We start from the raw sequence: 24,544 nt of genomic DNA on the forward strand, positions 1-24,544 counted from the left end.
TCTCTTATACTAAACAAATCATGGAGTTATTTTGAGCTTCTTTCTCATATGCCCTTCAGTCTCTGGATTGTATAATCTCCAAGTCCTCTTTCATGGCTGTTTCATACCTTCTCTAAAGGCCAGCTCTAAATCTTTGATTTATTTGTGGTGCTTACCTCCTTGACTAAAGAGCCGAGGTGGAGTGAGGTGAGGGGTGTCTGCTCAGCAGGTTTCACAACTAAGGTGTTGCCGCAACACAAAGCTGGGGCCATCTTCCATACCAGCATAAGCAAAGGAAAATTCCACTGAAAGAGACACAACCGAGTCTCGCAATTAAACAACCACCATAATGAGCAGCATTCACTACTTCAGTTACATATTCTACAGTTTAATATCTGTGCTTATTGTAACATGTTTGACTGTGGGTGTAGAATTTACACCTTCTCCTCTGAAGAACAGGAACTAGTGTTCTAACAGGACCATATTCCTTTTATCATGGTTGTTATACTTTATCCCATCTCTAGGTGTTGCTGTGGGGCTGTGTGCACAGATTTTTAGCTATAACCAGAGGAGAAGCCACCACTGACCGCTGAACACTGGCTCATAGACCCCTTTTAAAAAGTTACGTCCAGGGAAGATCTACTGTTGAAAGCTTTGCCTAGCATAAACAGACATAAACGTGACTTCCTGGACAGATCCATATGCTTTTCTTGACAGCAATACAAAACTCTCGGTGATTACCATTATTTACTTCCCTGTCCAGCCAATGGTGGTCTCCCATCCAAGCACTAACCAGATCCAATCCAGCTTTCTTTTTAAAAATCAGCTAAAGTCAGCTATGTGCTGGCACAAAGCACATGTACCCAGGAAGAAAACTATGGGAAGCCAAAGGGTCTAAAAAAAGAGCAGTCCTGCATGTGTTGGCCAAGTAATTTTCAAACATCAATGATTCAAGCTGAGCTGTGCTTAAATACAGACACTTCAGAGACATTCATGTGGATCTGTGCAAGTTACCTGCAGGACTGCATCTCCGCAACAGCGTTGCCCTGACCACTCTGTTCATGCCCAGAGAAACAGCTGACTGCCCCCATTTCTGGGAGCTAGAGGGGCATAGCATTGTTTTCTGGTGATGGGACCAGTCCATTGGGATGGCCTCCCATTGGAGATACGTCTATCTCCAACATTTGCCTTCTGGAAAACACTGAAGATAGAGCTTTTGGCCATGTGTTGTGTCTGGGTTTTAACTGTCTTATGTTTCCCTACTGTTATTGTATATGCTTATTTGGTGACCACCAAGAATCTCATGATTGTGGGATTGTATACACTTAATTAATGCATTAATATAATAAATATGTTGACAATAGAAGAGATCTGAAGATAAAGTGAAAGTTGATGATTTAAAAACACTCAGAGGATTCACATTTTCCATTTGGTGGTGGAGGAGAGGAAGAGTAGTCACTATTTGATAAAAGGTCACATTATTTGCTTGCCGACAAGAGTCGCTTGTATGTGAGATGGGTGGCTATATAAATATGATAAATAAAATAGATAAGACCCACCAGAATTAATTCCTGGTATTTCTATTTAGAACAAGGACTAGAGACATGTAGCCCTCCTAGTGAAATATGGACAACGTGAATTATGCTGGAAGCTGTGTGTGTGTGTGTGTGTGTCCCTCTGAGTCAGTGCTGACTCCTGACAACTGCCTAGACAAGTCCCTGCAGTTTTCTTGGTAAGATTCAGAAGTGGTTTGCCCTTGCCTGCTTCCTAGGGCTGAGAGAGACCCTGGCCCAGGGTCACCCAGCTGGCTTCATGCCCAAGGCAGAACTAGAACTCAGTCTCCTGGTTTCTAGCCTTAACCACCTACACCAAACTGGCTGTCTGGAAACTATACAGTAACTCTAATCCCACACCTAATTAGGAAGATCTCAGATAGAAACAGGAGGGATCTCAGGCTTCCTGTTAGAATATACTGTAGTAAATTGTTCTGAACTAACTGTTTTGTCCATAGCATGTTCTACACTTCTCATATCGGTAGAATCTCTTTTGCACAGATAAAATGGGACATTTTTATTTTCCTAGAGACATCAGATGTCATATCTAGTTAAGTTTAATGTGATGCTGGCTAAATCCCAGCAGTGGTAAGGAAATATCCCAGAGTGGTATTTTATTCCGACAGCTGTGTAAACATTCTCAGCCTAGTTACAATCATCTTCTGCCAATGAAAATACCTGCTGTAGATTAAGGAGAGGTAATTGCTAGCGGCAATCTTCCCCTGCAGCGTAATCAACAGAATGGGCCATGATATGCTGGGATTAACCATTATGTAAAATAAACTACAGAGTAGCACTGCAACCACCCCAACATTCCTGCTGTGGCATAATTAACTGGGAGTTTTCATAATGCAGAAGGGATAACTAAGGCCCTCTGAGCACTGGACATTTCATAATTTTCATCAGATCTGGATATAGGAACTTCCCCCCACAGAGAAAGAGGAGAATGCCAGCTACGATGAGTCTACTGTAGACAAAAAGTATTGGTAGTTTGTGCTGGGGGTCTGTTTAAATTACTATAATTACAGGCTGGGTGAACTGCGATGTAGCTTGTTTTTCTCTTAGCACGGTGTGTGAACCTATATACTGTGATTTGTAAACTAGGGTGGATAGCACACATAGGCAATCCACAGCCAATATGTGGTCCCCAAACCTCTTTGTTGCACCCCCAGGATCAGATCTGCTAAAGCTGGCTGCAGCGAAGCGAAGCGAAGCGAAGCGAAGCGAAGCAAAGCAAAGCAAAGCAAAGCAAAGCAAAGCAAAGCAAAGCAAAGCAAAGCAAAGCAAAGCAAAGCAAAGCAAAGCAAAGCAAAGCAAAGCAAAGCAAAGCAAAGCAAAGCAAAGCAAAGATGCCCTCAATGTTTAGAAAGCTAAAATGGTTGCCAGTGCTGGTTTATGGCTTGAACCCAGCCACTATGGCTTATTCATTAAATCATGAATAAAACAAATTATGACTTAGTGCAAAGTACGGTATGAGCAAACGTGGAATTGCAATCTTAATCCCATCCCCACCCCCTACAATTAGGAACAGAATTCTTTAAAAGAAAGTCCACTTCAGTGAAAGCAATTCATTTCCAAGTAACTACTTTTGGGATTTAGGAAGGGGAACAAACTTCCATCCAATCCAAATGTGAACTGTTCTTATGTCCAATGGCTATTTGGAAACCTTCAGTTCAGCGGGAATGTTGTCAGCCTTTGGTATCAATGGCCATCTACTGGTCCTTCACCTGACTTACTTTTGCTTTTACATCTTCTTGCTGGCTTTAAACTATTGTTTATTCTCCTTAACAACAGCAAAGCAATTGAGTCAACTTCCAAGTTATGTTGGGGAGACAGGGAGAAGTATGAAAACGATGCCCTATTAATATTTGGACAGCCACTGGGTAATATTTAGCAGAGGAACAGCTCAACCTTAGAGATGGCAGATTCCAGGATTCTTGGGGTAAACTAGGATCCTAGAAGTGGTTAAAAAAGAGTCAAGTTTCCCTGAAATCATGCTCAACTCTTGGTGAGTATATGGACACCTCTGAATTCTAACTCCTCTAGAACCTTTCCCTTGACCTATCTAATTTTCTACAGAAAGTGACAGTGGGGGACGTTAGAGACCATCAAGATAATAATTCTTCTCTCCACCCTCAGGACCCACACAGAAATCAGAATACAAAACATCCTACTCACTGGTGTTATAGCTCCACAAACTCCCACAGGCTCATGCCTGGTGAAACAGATGTAGTTTTCATCTGCAAAAGAACATGATATATTATCAACCAAGGATGATTTTGATATGAATCATGTTATGGGATGGAGACAAATGGGATGGCTGGAAAACTTTTTCTGAGGCTCAGCAGAAACAAACATTAGTGTTTGGCAACTATAACTGAATTGCTTATTTAGTGAATGTTCTCACATGGCAACAAGAGATAGCAAAGCCTTTAAGAAATAAAGGAAACTCCAAACAGAAGTTTATTTATTATTTATTTGTCGTATTTTTATTACTGCCCATCTCCCCCACTTGGGGGCCCTGGGTGGTTCACAATAGAAGTTGAATATCAAGACTTTAAGAATCATGCAGCTTGAATATTTTGCCTCGGACTCTCCACTAATACTTTTCCTGGGAAACTCTTTAGTTATATAGAAGCAGTGGAAAATAAAACAATTTGTTTTAACCTGTTAAAATGGCTGTGTTGGTCAATAATATGTGGTTTAAGTGACTGATTATTTCTCTCTTATTTAAAGAACAATGATGAAAGAAGTGAATTGTTACATATGCCTAGCAAGTAACTGTTACATGTATTTCTTTTCCTCATCAAAAAATGAATAAAATAAATTGCTTCAATAAAAAAAATCATGTTAGATACTCATGAATGTGTATGCATGATGTACAGTATGTCTAATGCCACTGGAATTATATAGCAAAAAGTATCAACTATATTCTTAAGACAGTGTCCATGGAAACAGATGGAATTTTTAATCTTTTCTTTGCTTAAATATTACAGTTTGAATGGCTTACAAGGAGAAAGCTTGTCTCATCATGCTTAATTCGGTTTCCAACATCTTGACATCAAGGAAACATGGGTAGAACTAACCAACCACCTCATCACTTTCGAACTTCAGCCCAACAATATGGAATGTAAATCACCCATTTAAACTGAAATGTACTCAACCTGGTTGCTCTGATTTTGGGAAAAAGCTAAATAAAACTCATCTCAAGTTGCACTGTTAGCAATGGCCGCCAAGCTGGGTGGCTTTAAAAAGGGATCAAATTCAGGGAGAATAAGGCTATTAATAGCTATTTGTTGTAATGCTGGTGTATTATGGTTGCACTGTGGTTCTGGTTGGAAGGCAAAATGGGTATGTGGCCCCTGCCTCCAGCTCCTCAAATCAAACACCTCTTTTTTCTGCATAGTGCTGCAGCTGCAGATGGCAGCTGTGCAATTGTGGGAAAAGACACAGCTGCTTTAAGGAGTTGTTGGCAGGCAATGGGGAGGCAGCTTGCACGCTTGGAAGCACCACGCCGAATACTTGGCTATGTGGTCCTGAGTCTGATCCAGCTTCGTTTATTATATTCTGAAAAGGCAGTTGTCCTCACTTAGAAGGTACTCTAGAGAGGTTCTGTGCTGGCTTCCCTTTGAAAATAACTCCCTCTTGGCTGCTTTCTATTTTCCCAAATGCTGCTTCCTTTTAATGTACTTGTTGTTTAGATTTATACCTTGTATCAGGTATATTACCCAGGAATGTTCCTGCCTCCTATTTTCCCCACAAAAATAACCCTATGACGTGGGTTGGGCTGAGAGTGCAGGACTGGCCCAACATCACCCACCCAACTGGCTTCATGCTTAAGAGAGAATTTGTCATCAAGGCCTCCCTGCTTCTAGTCCAGCACTTTAATCATCACACTAAATTGGCTCTCAGCTATCAACTTACATCCTTACTTCAGGGCAAATGGCAGCTACTGTAAATATGGGATAGTTCTCAGCAGAAAATCACTACTAGCCATGGGAAAGAGGGTAATCTCCATCAGGAATATGTTTGGACTGGGGTTCTTTTAGTTCTCCAAGAGGAAAGGAGCCAGGTTAAGCATGAATATTACTGTACCTTGACTCTATGCCAAGAAAATTTGCAGAGAGCCATTATCTGGCTTTCAACAAAAAATGTTTAACTCCTCATATGGCAGAGTGTCTAAGAACTAGGCTGTGAGGCAAGAACTGGAGGAGGAGAGGGTGTATATAAGCCCAGATTTATTCCTGACAGCCAAATCATAATTAGCCATGGCATCTGAATTAGGCCTTTATGATTTCTCTCCAGTCTGTAGATTCAGGTTAATTTTACCCGGCAGATATACGGTAAGAAACTTAGCAAAGGAGATATCAGTTCCAGCTTACCCACAGGAATATTCTTCCCCTGGATTTTATCTGCCCATCCAGCATAGTATCTCAAGGTTTTTATGCAACCTTCAAGGTCAACAAAGAAAGCTTGGAGAAATGGCTTCCCGGTGTCCAAAGTTTCCAATGTCTGAAAACAAAAACAAACAAGAACGTTGCATTTGAATCTTATACACAGAGTCAATCCCTGATGGGAACATATTTTCCCAACCACATCTTTGGTGGAAACAATGGATGGCAAGAATCAATTGGTCAACAAGTAGATCGGAGAACCCTATCTGCAAAGGTTTCCTGTACTCCCAACATCTTCCTCAAGTGACAGTCAATCCCAGCTGAATTGGTTTTGCTCTGCAGGCCTGAATGGGAGGCCTTCAAGACTACAGTGCACGTTTTCTGTTACCAATAGAAGAGAATATATGTAGCTCAGAGTTGAATTGTAGAGTCTTTGATGCTGAGTTTGGTTGTTTGCAGACATTTCATTACCTGACTAGGTAACAGCATCAGTGTGAGTGAGTGTGGGGTTTGCTCCCTGCTTATATACAGTAGCTTGCCCTGCCAGTGTTGGTGGGAGTGTGATGTGGTTTATCTCTGTGTGTCTATTGATGGCTGATCAATAAATATTTGCCTGGATTTTATCTGCCCATCCAACAAAGTATCTCAGGGTTTTTATGCAAACTTCAGGGTCAAAAAAGAAAGCTTGGAGAAATGGTTTCCCTGTATCCAAAGTTCCAGTGACTGAAGTTTCCAGCGTCTGTCTGTTGATAAAACTTTCCAGTGTCTGTCTATTGGTCAACCATCAACAGACACATAGAAATAAACCATATTTACCCACCATTCAAAAGAGACAACAAAAAGCTAAGAAGGAAACAAAGAAATAAGACAACCAGAACATATCCCCTCCAGCATCCAACACCCAGATAAGCCGGGATTAACATCAGACAAACAATCAAACAGAAAACAATACCCTAATCAAGAAACTACCAAGGAGACAAACAATCAAACAGAGAACAATACCCTAATCAAGGAACTACCAAGGAGAAAACCACACCCCCACCAACACTGGCAGGGCAAGCTACTATATATAAACAGGGAGCAAACCCCATACTCACTGATAATGTTACCTAGTCAGGTAATGAAACGTCTGCAAACAACCAAGCTCAGAGAGCACCAAGGACTCCACATGTTTTCTGTTAATTGGTTTCCTGCATATTGTTCTTCAGCACTGAAGGTGAAATGTATTGTAATAACAAGGACCTTCTGTTGATTTTACTTGGCCTCTTTTCTTTATGGCAAGAAGGGCAAAGCCAGATTCTGCACCTACCTTTGTCAATTCAACATCCCTCTTAAATACTAAATTTTATTCTCTGGTCTACATGAAAGAAGCAAAGAAGTTTAATATTCCAGCCTTCTTTTAATTTCCTTCTCCTTTTCAACAGCACCACATATTGTTAAGTCAACAATGGAGCAAGCAGCTCAGGGTTTCTAGCTAAACAGGATACCCCAACACTTTTTGGTTGATTCTTCATGCCTGCTTATGCACCAGCTTCACTTACTGCCAACACCTCCCTGTCTCGCTCAATCAGATCTGCCAGTTTATTCAGCAGCTGTCCACGGCTTGCAGCATCCATTTGCCTCCACAGAGATCCACTTTGGAAAGCTGCTTTTGCTGCCTCCACTGCTTTGTCAATATCGGGCTATGTGCAAAGATAAGAAAGGAGAAAAATCAAGTGATTAATATCACTGAGAACTGAAATATAAAGCGGCAACATTTTCCCTTGAGTGAGAAGCCCTGAACATGTAGATGAAAGGCCAAGTACGGTCAATGGTAAATGATCACAAGAATTATCGTATTTCTATTCCTTCTTTTGGAACAGAGTACTGTTTCTGGACTCAATGGGCTTGCAATAGAATAACATTAAAAAGCTGCAAATAAATACTTTTTTAAAAGGAAGTCCGGATACATTATCCCAGGCAATTAGAAGAATTTCCAGAACTGTTAAAAGAATGGAAGAATAGGGTTGAGCTGAGTGGATGCCTAGCAAGTGTGTTTGTAACACCAAGCAAACCCATTATATCGACTACAAGAGACTTAAGCAAATTAAGTCTTCCAAAAACCACCATCATATTTGTGAACGATGCAATTAGGAAGTGTGTTTGGTTAAATACTATGGGGAAGGGAGCCCACCAAGAGCGCGGCAAAAACAAAAGTCAAGAAATGCTCTAATTTCATCGAAGCAAGGGAAATTTCATTTATCACTATTTACATCTGTTGGGCTGCACTGCATCAAAAACTCTCCTCAGTTCATCCACAGAAACACTCGCTGAAGAATACATTTTTCATGAAATTCTGAAATTCAGAGATGTTTCTGCACACCTCTAGTCCCAAAGTTGACAAAAAGTTCAGGTAGATCTGATCTTTTCTATATTTCACATGGGAGGGCTAACCTGTCAGCAGTTACACTTCCTGACCAGGTTTTCTTGGCTTCAACCTAATTCCCAGGAAAGCAGCAGACAAGAATACAGTATATCCCTTCTCTATTCATTTTTAATGTATACGTAGGTCTGGTTCAAACATCACACTAAAGCCGTAATGCTATTTTTGGCTTAGAGCTTTCGGCAAACCAACCTTTTAGGGCTCAGTGTTACATCCCACCTCGGCTGCTACAACTTGTTCAGCAATGATTTTAAAATCCTTAGAATCTGGCAGCTATGCACATTTTGCACTAGACATCATCGTTAGACTGAACTCCATCACTCTCAATTCAACCCATAAGCCCAATGTACACTATGATGGGACACTATTGTGCCACTAGACTTTCTCAATCCGATGGCCTCCAGATAAAATGGAGTACCCTTTGAGTCTTGCCATGCTATGGTATATGACTACATTAGGGTAGGCAGATGAATTCAGCTTATGCAACTCTCTGAAAATACCTCCTCCATGTGATCTGAGATATACACAATCATTATTTATGCAAGTGGAAATACTTGGCTGAAGTTTTTCCAATGGAAAGGTCAGTCCAGGCCCACATAAACTCTTTCAGTTACAAGAATATTGAGAACAAGGAAATTCTATGGGCAAGGCTGAAATTCCAATCTGAATCCACCCAATGCTGATTAGTGTTACATTACAGAGATTTTGTAATACAAAGGCATAAAGTGCAGCTAAAATTTAAGATCAAGAAGAAAGAAGAATTAAATCCATTACAACTGTTACCTATCACAAGTCAAAGGTTCATGTATACTTTTAAGATAGGGAGACTTTTTTTAAAAAAAAAGCCTTTTAGAAAATATTTTCAGATAAATCCATGATCCCGTCTGGACAGTCCAGGATATCCATCCCATTTGTAAAGCCAGTGCATCAGCCCCAGTTTAACTCCCCATCTGTGCAGAAGGAACCTTTCTGAACATGATATAGTCATATAAAATCCCAGCAGAGTTACTCCAGATTTTGATCCAGGAATAGTGTGATTTTAGCCAGAGCATATGGGGTCTTTTGGTATCTGGATTGCATCCTGATATACTCTCTTTGCATGATAAATACTAAGTGTCCCATATGAGTGTGGGCTGGATTGGACCATTGAAGCATCATCAGAACTATCTGCAAACCATTAAAACTAGCTAATTAATAGACTTGGACCAAGGCCAAATATTCAGTCAGGCAGGAGGTCCACTTGGAGTAGCCGACCCTACTATATCATGGGGACGAGATGAGACCCTGCTCCATGTTTCACACTTGAATTTCCCTCTCTATACTGTATAAAGTGAAAGTTATTACAAAACCTGGAGCCCTCAATTGCTTTGTTCTGTTTTGGGCTTTGCACATTATGTGAACCTGGGTATTATGGCTTAAAATGTTGAGTGAACCCAGCCAACTGTGTCTTATTCAATAAAGCATGGGTTAGCACAACGTGTGTAATCTTATTAAGAAAATACATACAAAAACCTCAAGCTGGAACCAGTCAAGAGATGGGAGTGCTAAGTTGGCAGTCCTGTTTTAGCTTTCTTTGTTATGCTCTCTCAAGCCAATCATCACTCCCAGCAACATTTCAGAAGTGGTTGACCATTACCATCTTCCAGGATGGTTTCTGACTTCCCAGTCCAGGGCTAAGAGAGAGTAGCTGCTCTAAAATTACTCTGTTGGCTTCTGTGTCTAATATAGAACTAGAACTCAGGGTTCCCTGCTCCAGCAGCTCTTAACCACTACACCAAACTGGCTCTAACTGTAGCTTCCTCAATTCTCCCCCATTATACAATAAAAGAATATGTGACATCACATGATTCTTACTCTTCTGTACCAGGGTATGGCTGAATCATATACCACTCCAATGAAATTTGGCTAAAGATTTGCTTATGAATCAAGATCAACAAACACCAGGATCTTTTTCTCACTTCTATGATGACTGATGCTACAAATGATGCATACACCAACCCTCCCTTCTGATGTTATTTTTGCCACGGTGGTGTGTTCCACGCTAACGGTACTGCACCTCATACGGGTAGGAACACTTTAAAGTTATAGAACCAGTTTTGTAACATTTTTCCCCACTGCTGAGACAAGGGGAGAGATCTCTGAGCAGGAAACTTACCTTTCTCCTCTTTCCTTTCCTCTGATAAAAGTTGGTCAACTTTTGAACCTATTTTAAATCTTGTATAACATTTTTATTTAAAGGCCTGGACAGCCCCACATACAGTTAACATCTTTTACCAAAGGAAGCTGAAATAATATATACTGGTGTTTTACTTTTTGCAGTACCAGCCCTGAACGTGTCTGCTATGAACAGAAACATGTGATCTTTGTAATCCACTTATTCTTCCCTTAATTATAACATTCTGCTTTGGTGCATGATAACTCTGGATCGTGCTGGTAAACGTTACAGATCCTGTGCTGCATTTATTCGAGGAGGACCACAGAACTGCTTTCTCCAACCCAATGCAGTTCTAGACTAGAATTTGCACAATCCATGTTCAGTTATGGCTGGTGGGCTTGATGGCAGATGTAATCCAAGAGAAAGGTTGCGTATGAGCAAGACGACTGTGCATGCATCTGTGTGTGTGAAAATTATTGACACAATGGATTGGCAAAAACAAAAGAACTCTGTTGGAGGTTCTACTTTGCAAATCCAAGAATCATCCTCTAAGAGTTCTAATGGGGACACACCTGGCAGGAAGGAGTAAACAGTCTCCAAGAATTCATCTTACTGGTCACCATATTTTAAAACCCAGTTAGCTGGAGAGGGAGAAAAGCAATTAGGCTTGGGTATTACAGCTGGAGACACACAGCTCTCACACACACAACGCCCCCTCCATCCCATGATTTGCAGCCAAAGACAAAGAGAGATCATCTGGTTATACTCTGATGACTGCTTGAGAAGCAATGGAGCCAGCTTGCATAATTAACCATGAAGAGAAAGCCACCCCAGAGTTCCACAGCCTTACAATGAGCTTATGTCTCTTCAATTACAGGATTATGGCTCTTCGTAACTCCATGGCAAGCCCTGGAGTTAAGGTGACTGAAGATGAAGGAGAGAGGACTGAACAGCTTCAGACTAGGGTGGGGGAAGAGAAATGATAGATAGATAAGAGCAGCCTGGTTTTTAAAACACACACACACACTGGACAGTGTGTTGCATTAAGCCATAATGTGATTGGTTTGATTTGGGTCAGCAAATGGCTTAACTCAGCTATTGGGCTTTATATCAAATATACTGAAGATATTGTGTAAGCCAAGCTATTTTAGTTTATTCAAACCACAGATTAAAATAGATAATGAGTTAATGTGATGTGTGAACTGACTCTTTAAATAAGAATACCTTTTAGGACAAAGAACTTTATGTCAGGTTCTTTCGTGCTGTGCTAGCTTATTTACTTTTTTTTTTTCTTTTAAAAACATGTTCTGATACTGAAACTCCTCTGGGGAGGACTTGGCCATTTCATTTGAGCTTGGAAGTGAAGCAGGGTCAGGCTTTGGTAAAATGTGGTTGGGAGACTGCCAGGAAATCCCTGGGTTGTTACTTAGACTAGGACATTCAATAAATACCATGGAAGAAGGCAACAACACATTGAAATTGCTAATTGCTTCAAGAAGAGGATGGGAAGAATCTGAATTTACACATTTCAAGTGAGGAAGAACAGAAACTGAGGGTGGCTCTCTGGCTAAAGATTACTGATTAAAGGTTGCATAGGAGTTTTTCCTCAGAATGTACAACTGAGATCACTCCCAGATGAGACATCTTCAGTGCTCAATTTTTTACTCAATCCATGTTCTTTGATTGCAAACCACAATGCAATTGCAATGCCAGTCATGTTATCCAAATGGCTGAAAGGGAGTTAAATAGCTCATCTATTTTCCATAACAATGTCCAGGAGATGTTCTGCAAAAGTGTGACCTCATGTGGCATCCTGTCGCCATGGCCCTATCAATTTTCTCTGTTGCAGCCACATGGGTTAGGGGATGGAAAAGGGCTCCTCCACACCATTTTTTCCACAGACGTTGTGTGCACTTGTCCAGCCATTATGCAAACAATCTGCACTTTTATGAGAGAGCTGCCTGTTTGTCAAGATATCATTCTTTCTGCATATCCATTGCTATTGAAAAAATTGGCATGGCACCACAAGGCTAGCAAATTGCCACCATAGTATCTTTTACAGAACCCCCATGTACCCAAAGGTGCCTCAGGACAAACTGATATTATAATGCCTATGTACAAATCTATAGTGCACCTAGATATAGAATTACTGTGTACAATTCTGGTTGTTCCATCTCAAGGAGGATATTGTGGACCTGAAGAATATGCTGGGAAGGAGAACCAAGGAGATCAGTGGGTTCAAACACCTTCCTTATGAGGACAGGCTGCACTCATTGGGTTGTTTAGAAAAGACCTTACTCAGATTTATAAAATTATGCATGGTAAAGCAAGAGTGAAGAGGAAGATGTTTGTAGAGCTAGAAGCCACCCTGAAACTGACTAGAAGATTTAATAGGAGGGAATATTGCTTCACACAGTGTATTATCAATCTGTGGAATATGCTGCCACAAGATGTGCTACTGGCCGCTAGTTCAGATGACTTCAAAAGGGGACTAGACCAATTCCTCAAGGACAGGTCTATAAATAGCTATTAACCTGCATGAGTGGCTCCTACCTCTAGGCATGGGGACAATCTGCCTCTACTTACCTGGTGCACAGGAGCAAAAAGGCAGGCTGCTTTGATCTCCTGTTTATGGGTTTCTTAGATGCATCTGGTGGATCACCATGTGAGGTAGTGGGTGGCTAGATGGGCCTCTACCTGACCCAGCAGGTTATTCTCATGTTCTCATGCCATGTAGGTGTCATCCTTGTTTCTCCTGCTAACCTCTTCCTTGCTCTTTGACTTGATTTGATGTTCTGGTCATTGGGGAAGCATACCTGAAAGCATTTGCTCTCCATCCTGAGAAAGGGGATTTCACCCCTTCAACTGAACAGCAGCAGAGCAGCTATAAAGCAATGTGTCCTTTCCAACAGGTTAGAGCAACTACATGAAAGTCCTTTTGCTGCTTTTTTTTCACCCAATCGTCCCCAGCTATTAGAGCTTTTGCTCTTTGATTAAGACCAACAAACGATTATACAACAAAAGAACTTAGACAGACCTTGTCACCTTCTTCAACTTCGCAGATCTTCTCAGCTGTTGAGGGGTTAAACGTAGGGAATTTCTTTCCACTTTTTGACTCATGCCACTCATTGTTAATAAATATCTAAGGGGAGAGGAAACAATGGATCAGAAGCAGCATGAACAAGGCTACTTTATCCCTGATTTGGCTTGTCTCCTTTGTTGCATGAATAGCACTAATATTTCTCATATTCAGGAGCACTGTATCATATCCACCCCGCCAGAATATGGAACAGGCTTGCTGTAATAGTGAGATGCAGGCAATTATTTCTCAGTGGGCATTCTATAACATGGAGGAGCTTAGAAGCTGGGTGGATTAAAATAGTTAAACCTCCAGCCATCAGCTGCACATCACAGCAGAAAGCAGTACAGATATGGCAAACACTCAGAAATATTTATTGATGCAGTTTCAACAGAAAAGGTAAATCACAGTGAGGTCCAGGAGACTAATTCACAAATACAATTCCAGATCCGTGGGAGAAGGCTATCAAATTCTGGGGTATTAATCTATTACTTCTTTGCTGCAGATGAATCCCACTGCCAAGTTAATGTCATATGGACTTGCCCCCTTCCATTAGTGATTGCTCTTTACAACAAAAAGGACAAATACAAAAATCACAGAAAGTAAACAAGGTAAGGACATTACAATAGAGCAAGGAAGGGGTCTAAAAAGGAAGAAGTAGCATTCATTAGTAAAAGCTTAGTTAAAATAATACATCACCAAGGATCTAACTGACTTTTCCTAGAGACAAGGCTCACAAACAGAGCGGCCGCATTAAATGGCCCATCCTGAATTCTACCCCAGTCCTTTCTCTTCAAGTGGAACACACAAAAGGATCTCACATGCATGTAAGCTCCAAGCAGATTTACATGGCAGGTTGCAGCCTTTCAGATTTTAATTTGGGGCTTACTGCAGTAAGTATGAAGCAAACAAGTTGGAAGTCAGCAGAATTGTCTTCATTCTGGCATCTTGCAGTCTATATAACACACTCCAGGTAATTTGGCTACCATATTTTGCACTAATTGTAGCTTCTGAATATCCTTCAAGGAAAGCAGTGCAAATGAAATGTTATGGTAAACTGGAGGACATTATTTATAGAAGGCATCATGGACAGCATTGCAGGAGGATAGGGTAGATCTCAATTCACTGAGACCATGCAAGAGAAGCATGGATTCTCTCTCTTCCTGTCCCGGTGGCACCTCTTGCATTTATTAGCATACAGAAAAAGCTCTGATAAGCATTACCAGAGTTTCTACTTCCCCAGTACTAATTGCCATGTTGAGGTTGGGGCAACTTTCACCAAGATTCTCTTGGAGTTGGAAGGATAAGTCTACTGTACCATATCTACATCTGGCAATCTTGATTAAAATTAGATATGTTACTGCTTAATATCATATTAAAAAGCAGGTATCTGTGCCAACTTGACAGTTAAACCAGTATCTTGTTTAGCATTTATATGAGCTGAGCATGTATGTATCACCAGTAATACATGCTCAGAAACCACCCAGAGTCCCCTTTTTGGGGGAGATGGGCAGTGACAGAAATTTGAAGAATAAATAAATAAGAGAAATTGACCATACATGGGGTTGTTTTGTTTCTGCTACAAGTTCTACAATTGCAACCAACAAGAAATCAGTCAATTACCAAAATTTTGGAATTTTATTATCAGGAATTATGGTTGCACTGAGCACAGGGGGTAGCTAAAATTGGAAATGTGATATTATTCCAGATGTCAAGGAATGGTTGTTGGAAATGTATTTTGGAAAAGGCAGTATTTTCTGCTAATCAAAGGATGCAGCAATATGTGTTATGGCAAAGATTTTGTGATATTTTACAATAATATTTTGCACTGATCATATTACAGTAGTGTATTCCTTAGTAAAAAAGAACAAAATAGAAGAGATTTTTTTTCTCCCTTTTTTCTTCCTTCTTATTTTAGTTTGCTTGGGGTTGTCTCTTCTATTTTTTAAAGGTTTTTTTCAGTTTATTTTTTAAATTATATATGCATAAAACAAATTAATTTTAAAAAATGGGAAAAAAGTATCAGTTGACTGCATTAAAAATGTTGCTGAATTGTGTATTTTTTTTTAGTACTTCTTTATTATGGCTACTGACCAATACAACAGATTAAATAAAACAGATGCCAAATACTACAGTTTCCACAGCCAAAAAAGAGAAACAAAGTCATTAAAACATGATATAAGCCAATTAGCATTTTAACTTAGAGCATGCTACAATAGTTATATTTCCCCACTAAGATGATCAGAGAAATTAATCAACTCTTAATTGCAAATGAATCCTACAATTTCAGAAAATTTAACTACATTAATGGACAGAACATTCATCAAGTGCCCAGGAAAAAAAAGTAATAAGGGGAATTATCAATCTCTTCCAGGAATCTTAATATAATGGTATATATAATGGAATATATATTGGTAACATTATATATTCAACTATTCCAACTCCAGGAGTCATTTTATTTGCCTAAGGAATCTTCCTCAGTCTGCCCTCTAGTGCTCATTACTACCCAATTCCAAGGAAGCAATTATGACCCCTGAACCTTGTCTAAGTTCAATAATGGGCTGGATGAAAGAGAACAAACTGAGTTTAACTCCAGACAAGACAGAGGTCCTTGTTGGTGAATAGGAAACCGGATTTGTAGATTGAGATTCAATGTGTTTTGGATGGGACTACATTTCCCCCCAAAGACCAAGTTCATAGTCCAAGGGAGCTCCTTGAGTTTCAACAGTCCTGGATTTGCAGTTTGGCAACTACGGGAAGGAAGGTGTTTGCACAATTATGTCCCAGGCAGGATCTACGCCCATTTCTGATCTGGTTGGGTTTGACTATGGTTAATCACACCTTGGTTATAACCCATCCTGACCATTCCAAGATGCTCTCTGGGTAGCTCCCCTCAAAACACTTCTAGAAACTGCCACTGGTGCAAAACACAGAGATCATAAGCTGCCTGAAAGATCTGCCCTGTTTGCCAATTGCTTACCAGGCATAGTTTAAGGGGTTGATATTGCCTTCTCGGGCTTGGCTATTAAAGAAGCTGCCCCTCCTGTTATGAATCTGTGCCCATAAGGTCAACAGAAGTCTTCTGAAGATGTCCCTGTCACCAGAGGCTCATCCATCTGGCACACTCGAGAGAGTTTCTCCTGTGTTGAGCCCAGGCCATAGAACATTCAGTTGTACTTGGCCTCCATTCTCTCCCCTTTCAGGAAATCTGTTAAAATGCTTGTACTGAGCCTTTATTAGATCATTTTAATATCCGTTTTATCCCCAATTCTAATTTGTATTTTTAACTTCTTATATTCTATTTTCTCATATGCCTTGACGGTTTGCTAGAACACAAAGATAGGCATACTTCCAATAAATAAAAGTTAAGACAACAGGAAGTAGAGGAAAACAATTGGACTTCCAAAGAACAAAATATAATTCAAAGGGCACCAAATACTAACACCTTTAAGGTCACAAAAGAATCTAATTTCCCCTTCATAGGGCCTGATTTCAGCCTTTGGAGAGAATTGTTTCGCACCAAGAATTTTTGTGACTATCTCCTTAATCTTCCACCTCCAAGGGCATTTGTAGCAGCAGAGAAATCTGTTCCAATCACTTCAGATATGTCACAACATTATGCTTTTGGAATGTGTTCTAAGCCAGCCTACAGTAAAGCTGAAGATGCCACTCTCAATATGGTGGAATGGATACTCTGGGAAGACCAGGGAGAAAAGCAGGAGAAATCACCAATCCAATAGTTTCACATGGAGAGCCAGTTTGGTGGAGTGGGTAAGGCATCAGGCTAGAAACCAGGAGACTGGGAGTTCCAGTCCCGCCTTGGGCACAAAGCCAAGCTGGGTGACCTTGGGCCAGTCACTCTCAGCCCTAGGAAGGAGGCAATGGCAACCCACTTCTGAAAAACCTCGCCAAGACGACTGCAGGGACTTGTCCAGGCACTCTCCGAGAATCAGACATGACCAAACAGATTTTAAAAAAAAGTTTCATGTGAGCCAGATGGGTCTCTTTAGGGTCCTCAGTGCAGCACTGCCTAGATGTGCTGGGGGTATATTCCTCAGCATGGGTGGCTAGCTCTAAATTCTTTCTCCTGCTAGGTTATGACAAATGTTCCCCAGGAAAAGGCTTTCTCACTCATGGTCCCTAACTTCAGCTGCTGAACTTGCATCTGCTCAATAATCTTTTGTTGCAAGTAAGAACAACTGATGCTCCCAGGACTTTGAATATTATTTATCTTAGCTGCAATTAAGCCTGCTAATTAGCCTTATTTTTGTGGCCTAGTAGTGGATTTAATTATTATTATTGCATTTGATTTGTAAGTTCTGTAGTTTAAATGGCTGTTTTCATTGGAATTTTAAAGGGTCTGTAAATCACCATGGGGAAAGTGTTTGTTTTAAAGGGTGGTCCTATAATTTAAACAAAACCTACACAAACATGTCTGGAGAGCTACAGGTTGCAGAATACTGCTTTGCCCATCACAGATATCAATTGGATTTTCCAATGGCATCATGCATCATTCTAAACCAGGGATTAACATGTTAGTTCAGTGGAATGTAATAACCTCAGTCACATGTAACACTAGGCTAGGATTGTTGGGAGTTAGAGGCCAGAGGTTTTTGAAAGGGCACTAATCCTTCACGCTCCATTATAAACCATGGTTTACATTGTGCTATATTTTCACTCAGCCCTATGTGTGAACCAACTAATGAGATAAACTGCTTCATATTAACAAATTATATAAAATAAATCTGCCAATATGAAGGAATTCATCTCAATTGCTTTCAGCTCATTTATAAAGATTAAACCATACAAGTTTGTCTGCTTGGTTTTTTAAAGATGCCTGTCCAACAACTAGGAAAAATGAGGAAATCCTTGGTTGTTCAGCTGTGATTATCGTGAAAGAGTAGAACATTATTTACTATCACCTGCAATGAAATGGGGAGATGCTTGTAGGATTTTCTCCATCAGTTGTTGAAATTGCTTAGCTGGATGAAAATATTAGTATCTGCACCATGACTTTGAGAAAGAGGATATCATTCATATTTCTTCATTCAGAGGCCAACCCTGCTCACAAAAACTTGAGCATTCTTCTTCAATTACTAGAGAAAGGGAAACTCCTCTCAAGATCAACAGTTTTAATGAGGGCTTTCAGTGGAAATTAAACAAATACACATGAAATCAGGATTCCGGAAAGGTCATCCCTATAAAAAAAAAACCCTGTACTTTCTACAGTTCACAAAAGACTGCCTTCTAAAAAGTGATAGGCTATACAACATTTCATTGATCAAATTGCAGTTCTCAGCACCATTTGGCATTTTCTGTTCTCCCATTTCTCCTACATAATTGGTGCTGATCATAACTTTTCCCTTCTTTGTGAAGAAGTCCAACCCTAAACCTTTTAAGAGAACCCTAGTTGAGCTTGCACAATTCTTTCAGACTCATTTGATTGAGCAGACCAGAGTTTATTGAAGGAACATGTCTTCTCTCGCTCTTTCATTCTTAGGCACTTTCAGAAACTGGTCACTAGCAAAGATGGGCACAAATCCAATCTCAGAGCCAAAATAACAGTTGAGCACCAAATGGAAGTCTACCCAACACTACAGACTAAAAGATGACTCATAATTAAGGGGTGGGGATGTTTTTTCTGAAAGATTTTCAGAATGCTATGCATTAGGGGTCCAATTGTTCTGCACTGCTCACTGTTTTAAAATCCCCACTCCCCAAAAATCCATAGCCGTGTTATTACTTATCAGAAGGCTACCTTCTGCACCAAAGAAAGGAATGGGGATTAGAGACCTCTCTGAAATGGAGAATATAAAAAGCAATGAATATAAAAATTAGGCAGAAGTCAGAAAACTGTAAAGATTAGCTACCAATATTAAATTCTGAGTCCTCCAAACAGACTGTAGGAATGTACAATTGATTTTTGGAGGTTGCTTTTAAAACTGCAGGCTGGAGTACACTTCCCTTTCAGTTTTAATTCAGTCAGAGATATTTCAAATTAAGCAATAATCAAAATATTTATAAAAAAGGTATTTTAAAAATCAAAGTGTTAGTTTTAACGAGAAGGCCTGTTTTGGCTTGTCTCCTGGTTACTTGAAGGACCTCATTTCTCTATAGGAGTTGGCCTGACTGATTTGAACACGCAAGGAGAAGAGCTGGCTGCTCCCCATTTTCTGTAAGCGAAGAGAGCCGCAATCCAGAAATCTTGTTATACACCTTATAGAAGAAGTTGAAGACAGAACTCTTCCAGAGGGTATTTGGGGTATGATGACTCTTCTCTGTTGTCAATGGGGTATTTTAGGTATTTTGTTGTATTATGTACTTTGTGTTTTCTTCTTTGTTGTAAACCACCCAGGGTCATTTAGATTGTGGCAAGATATAAATCTGACAAGCAAACAAACTTTCCAAGTTATTAAAGCAGGTACCTTAAGCTTACATTCTGAAAGATAAAAACACAGTTATATCCGATATTTCCATTTAAGTATATTCAGATCACAGTGGAAAACCCTATTTGTTAAACGTTAGACTAAAATGCAACAAAAGGAACAAAAATCCTATTTAATGCGCCATATTTAGGTTGTTTTAAGCAGACTGTCATCCCAACAAGAAGTAGTTAGACTATTTCAAAATTCAGCAACGTAACTGCAGAATTGCAAATGGTGAAAGAAAAAAACTATTAGTTAATCTAATCAGTTTGTGAGTAAAACAGTGAGATGGCGATGCCAATCAGGAATTTTTATGAATTAGTTTATATAATAGTTTGTATGAGCCTTTGGCGGCATCAACTTCTTCACATTCTTTGATCTTAGTAAGGCATGTATGGCCTTTGGAAAGCATGATACCTCATTACATTCAAAAATGGGGACAGAAAAATGTGTCTAAATGGAAGGTGGATATATATATATAGGTTGTTTCTTACAAAAAGCAGCCCAGTTTCCTACAAAAACTTGCTCCTAGACAACAGTCAATAATGATTAGAACAGTTTAACCAAACCAAAAGTATTGCCCATTATAGGAAAGGAAAAAAAATAGAAAGCTTATATTGCATATTAAAGAGAACATCACGAATTAGCCATTTTTTTTTTCCTTTAAAGAAAGTCTGGAAAACTTTTACAGAGATTTAAAGGAGAGAATGTGCTTAGCATTGCCAGAATTTTCTTAGATTTTTACAGACACATTGCCAATGCCATCCTTTCTTGTTTAAATGCAAACACAATTACATTCATTTGGACTTGTGATGACGTCCACAATGAATGATGTTCATATCTTACAGAGACTTGTGATTAAAGAAAATTCAAAAGATCTACATAAGTATTTTGAAATAAATAGCATTTTAAAGATTCTAGTGAAGAAGTAATGCATGGATTTTTCCAGATTCAAAAGTGAGAATCACAAACTCTAATGAAATGTTAACATTATCACTCTAAGCATACTTAATCAAGCCATCTTCGCTGATGACATGCTGACAATCAGGAAAAACAATTCAGGGACCATAAGGCCCTAAAAACCACATAAATACAGCAGCTGAGCTAGCCAAATCTGATAAAACGTAATCTTAAAATGACTTTTTCCTTCCATTTTGGAATGCGGCAGGGCACTTTCAGTCTGAGAAAAATCAGTTTTTCTCTCTCATGGTAAGAATCTCTGCCACTGCAACTAACAATGCTGAACTACAACCCAATTGAATATATTTGTATTAAGATCAACATCATTTTTTTCAAAGTCTGCAAAGCAGTACACATCTACAAGATGTTAAGTTTAAAATTACTTCACTGGTGGAGATTGAAGAATTATAAATGTTTTTGTTGCAAAACTCCATATTTAATTTTTTAAAATTCTACATTTCTATATAATTATAAATGTACATCCCTGGGGGCCAAGGAGGGAAGTGACAAAATGTGAACCACAACATCGCAAGGCAAATACAAAAGGACATAGCATTATGACATCACAATACCTGTTTTTTCATTTTGGCGTCTTTTGATGTATTTTTATCATTTTCAAATAGACAGGAACATGCATGCACGTCTGATGGTTGAGGTTTTGGTTTATATATACTACATTAGCCTTTTCTAATTTGTAAGCTGCCCAGAGTCATTGGGGGTCAGATGGCCTAAAAATTGTATAATAAATTGTATAATAAACCAATAAATTTATTTCATAGCCAAACCTAGAGATGCTTGAAGCATATTTTAAATAGAAAGGAAGAGTATAAGACTCTGCCACATTAAATAGAAAGAAAATGCATTTATACAAACGTGATTTATATTGTATTATATTCCAATTGGGCCAATAATTGAACTCTTTCTTTCTTACATACTTTTAGTTTATATACATATATATATATATATATATATATATATATATAATTTAAAAAATTTAAAAAGGAGATAAAAACAACTAATATAAAGAAAAGAAAAAAGAACAGCCAAAAGTACAAAAAGAAATAATGAAAAGAAATAGAAGTAGCTTCAGATTTTCTTTACAGCAATTATAAGTACAAATACAAAATTACCTCTTACTCTATGGTTACCAAAAAAACCCCCCTCTTTTTTCTATAATCTATTTGTTCTAATCATCAAAACCTAAAATCCTAAGTTCATTTTTTTCTGTTTCACACAAAAAGTCTATAAGGGGTTTCCAGTCAGCAATAGACATAGATATCATCTTTTTGCTAATCAAAGAAGTCAATTTAGCCATCTCTGCAAGTTCCATCATCTTCACCAACCAGTCCCCCATTGTAGGTAGTGCTGAATATTTCCACCTTTGCACATATAATAATTATTTATTCATTACATCTATTTATATAACTACCATCTTGCCAGTCACAACTCTGGGCAGCAAACATAAACATAACATAATTAGGCTAGCTTTATTTTCAAGTTTCTGTTTTCTTACTTCAGATCATTTCTCAAAAGGAGGAAGAATAGATTGAACATTAATGTTAGATTTCAAACACATCCCTGACTTCCTACCTTCCCCCCCACAAAAAGACATGAAATTAGAAAGACTGAAACCTGCCAAATGAAGTGGAGCAATTCCAACTAATACGCTTTAAAAAGTTGTCCAAGTTTAGAAGAGATGTAGGAGAAAGCTCGTCAGTGAAGCTAGTCTTTGACCAATGTGTTGTTTGTCAAAACGGCCAAGATGGCGGAATATCTCAGAAGGCACAAACCCCCATCGCAGGCTGGTTGGCAGCAGTTTTAAGACACTGTTCTTTTTTTAAGAAGCACAGGACAGCTCTGTACATATTACATAAAACTGCAAACTCTAAGTACTAAGATAGGAATAAACCATTTCCCCCTCACACCATGGGCTTCAGGCTGCAGTCTCCAAGAAAGTGTTCAGAAAAAGTGCAATCAGCATGCTCACCAATGATTTCTCCTCATTTCTAGCTAACAACATGATGTGTTTTATGAACCCTTTTCACTCCTTTTCTCATACATCTGTACAGGAGATTGACAAGTATTTGTGAGATGGATAGCTATACAAATATGATCAATCAACAAATAAAATTATTTCTATTGTCATGCAAAAGTAAAAAAAAAAGGTTGCATCTGGGGCTGTCCAAGTCAGGTAATGACTCAAAAAAGGTCATGTCCCTGTAAATCCTGGGACCCCCTGCCCTCCAGTTGAAATGTCCCCTGAGTTGTTCAGTTCTGTTAAACAAGTCACTTTATTCTCAGCCCTAGCATCACTACACCATCGATAATTGAAGGGCTAATGAAAATGCTCGGCTCCTTCACATGTAAGAGCTACATGGATCACACAAATGCTGCCCTTTGTGTTCTGGAAGTGTGCAAAAGCCTTTGATGTTCAGTATAAGTATCTATAAAAAAAGCAGCAAAACCTTGATGCTATTCATCTCTTTAGAGCAGCCTTTCTCAACTTTTTGACTCCGAAGGAACCCTTGAAATATTTTTCAGGCCTCGGGGAACCCCTGCACATTCAGGCTCAATATAGGCCAGAAGTTACAAAATTACTATATTTGTTTCACGGATAGGCATTAACAGTGTTCTTAAAGTAAAAATAAAGAATGAAACTTACCCCTTTAATGTGAAGTTACCCAAATTTGAAATATTTTTTTAAATAAATCATGATCTCCCACGGAACCCCTAGTGATCTGCTGCAGAACATTAGGGTTCCACAGAACCCTGGTTGAGAAACCCTGCTCTAGAACATACGAAAGGAGAATCTGCAGAGCTCAGCAGACAGGTGCTTCGAACACCAAGGACTACATTCTGGGGAATCCGCACTCCAAGGCTGAGGGCTCCCAATGAGACCATGTTTCGGATTTCAAATTTCCATAGTGGCTTCAGGGTTACAAACCTCTGCCATGAGAAATCTGTGAAGCCTCTTCCTGAGGCACTTCCAAAAACCAACCAAGTTGGTCCTTAAGAATTAATTCTTCTTTAAAATCAAATCTCCTAGCTAGGATACCGCAGCACTTTTTAATTTTCTGCAGGCAGGTTTTTAACTTGGTTCAGCTAATCTTATTTGGCAAGTATTACTCTCTCTTAACATTGTTTTTAGAATGTTTAAATGCTCAAATCATCTAGTCTCCCAACCTCAATTTGTCCTGATATAAAACAAATACAATTGTAAAGGAGGTACTATTATCTACAGCGAACTAGGGAAAGGTAAGACTTATAGTGTGGGGTTTTAAAGATGTAATCTCATACCCACAGAAATAAGACACTTCCAGACATGAAACATGATGCAAGCTAAACATTTTACTATTAAATTACTTTTTTATATGATATGTTTTGGAACCTCCATTTCCCCCCCTCCACTGCATCCCCAGTGCTATAAATGAGAGGAAATCCCAACTTTTTCTGAGATGACTTCTGACATTCCCTTTTAGCCAATTAGTTTCTTTGCCTTGAATGAGAAATAGGTAGGGCTTGGCTATTTGTGGTGTCTTGGGAATAATTACCGTCAAGTTCTCCTCCTCCCAAAAAA

General features: G+C 39.2%; 1 protein-coding gene across 1 annotated transcript in view; it reads right to left on the reverse strand.

Moving 5' to 3' along the window:
- The window catches only part of ALDH1A3 (aldehyde dehydrogenase 1 family member A3), a 37,546-nt gene that overhangs the window by 12,448 nt on the left and 554 nt on the right, over positions 1-24,544 (reverse strand). The window contains exons 2-6 of the mRNA XM_063314485.1: positions 13,541-13,645; positions 7,468-7,608; positions 5,915-6,044; positions 3,711-3,772; positions 156-284 (exon numbers count right to left, since the gene is read on the reverse strand). Of these exons, the coding sequence (XP_063170555.1) occupies positions 156-284; positions 3,711-3,772; positions 5,915-6,044; positions 7,468-7,608; positions 13,541-13,645 (567 nt within the window). The remainder of the gene's footprint in view (positions 1-155; positions 285-3,710; positions 3,773-5,914; positions 6,045-7,467; positions 7,609-13,540; positions 13,646-24,544) is intronic.

This window comes from Candoia aspera, chromosome 13 (assembly GCF_035149785.1).
Source record: "Candoia aspera isolate rCanAsp1 chromosome 13, rCanAsp1.hap2, whole genome shotgun sequence".
In the NCBI taxonomy this organism is placed as follows: Eukaryota; Metazoa; Chordata; class Lepidosauria; order Squamata; family Boidae; genus Candoia; species Candoia aspera.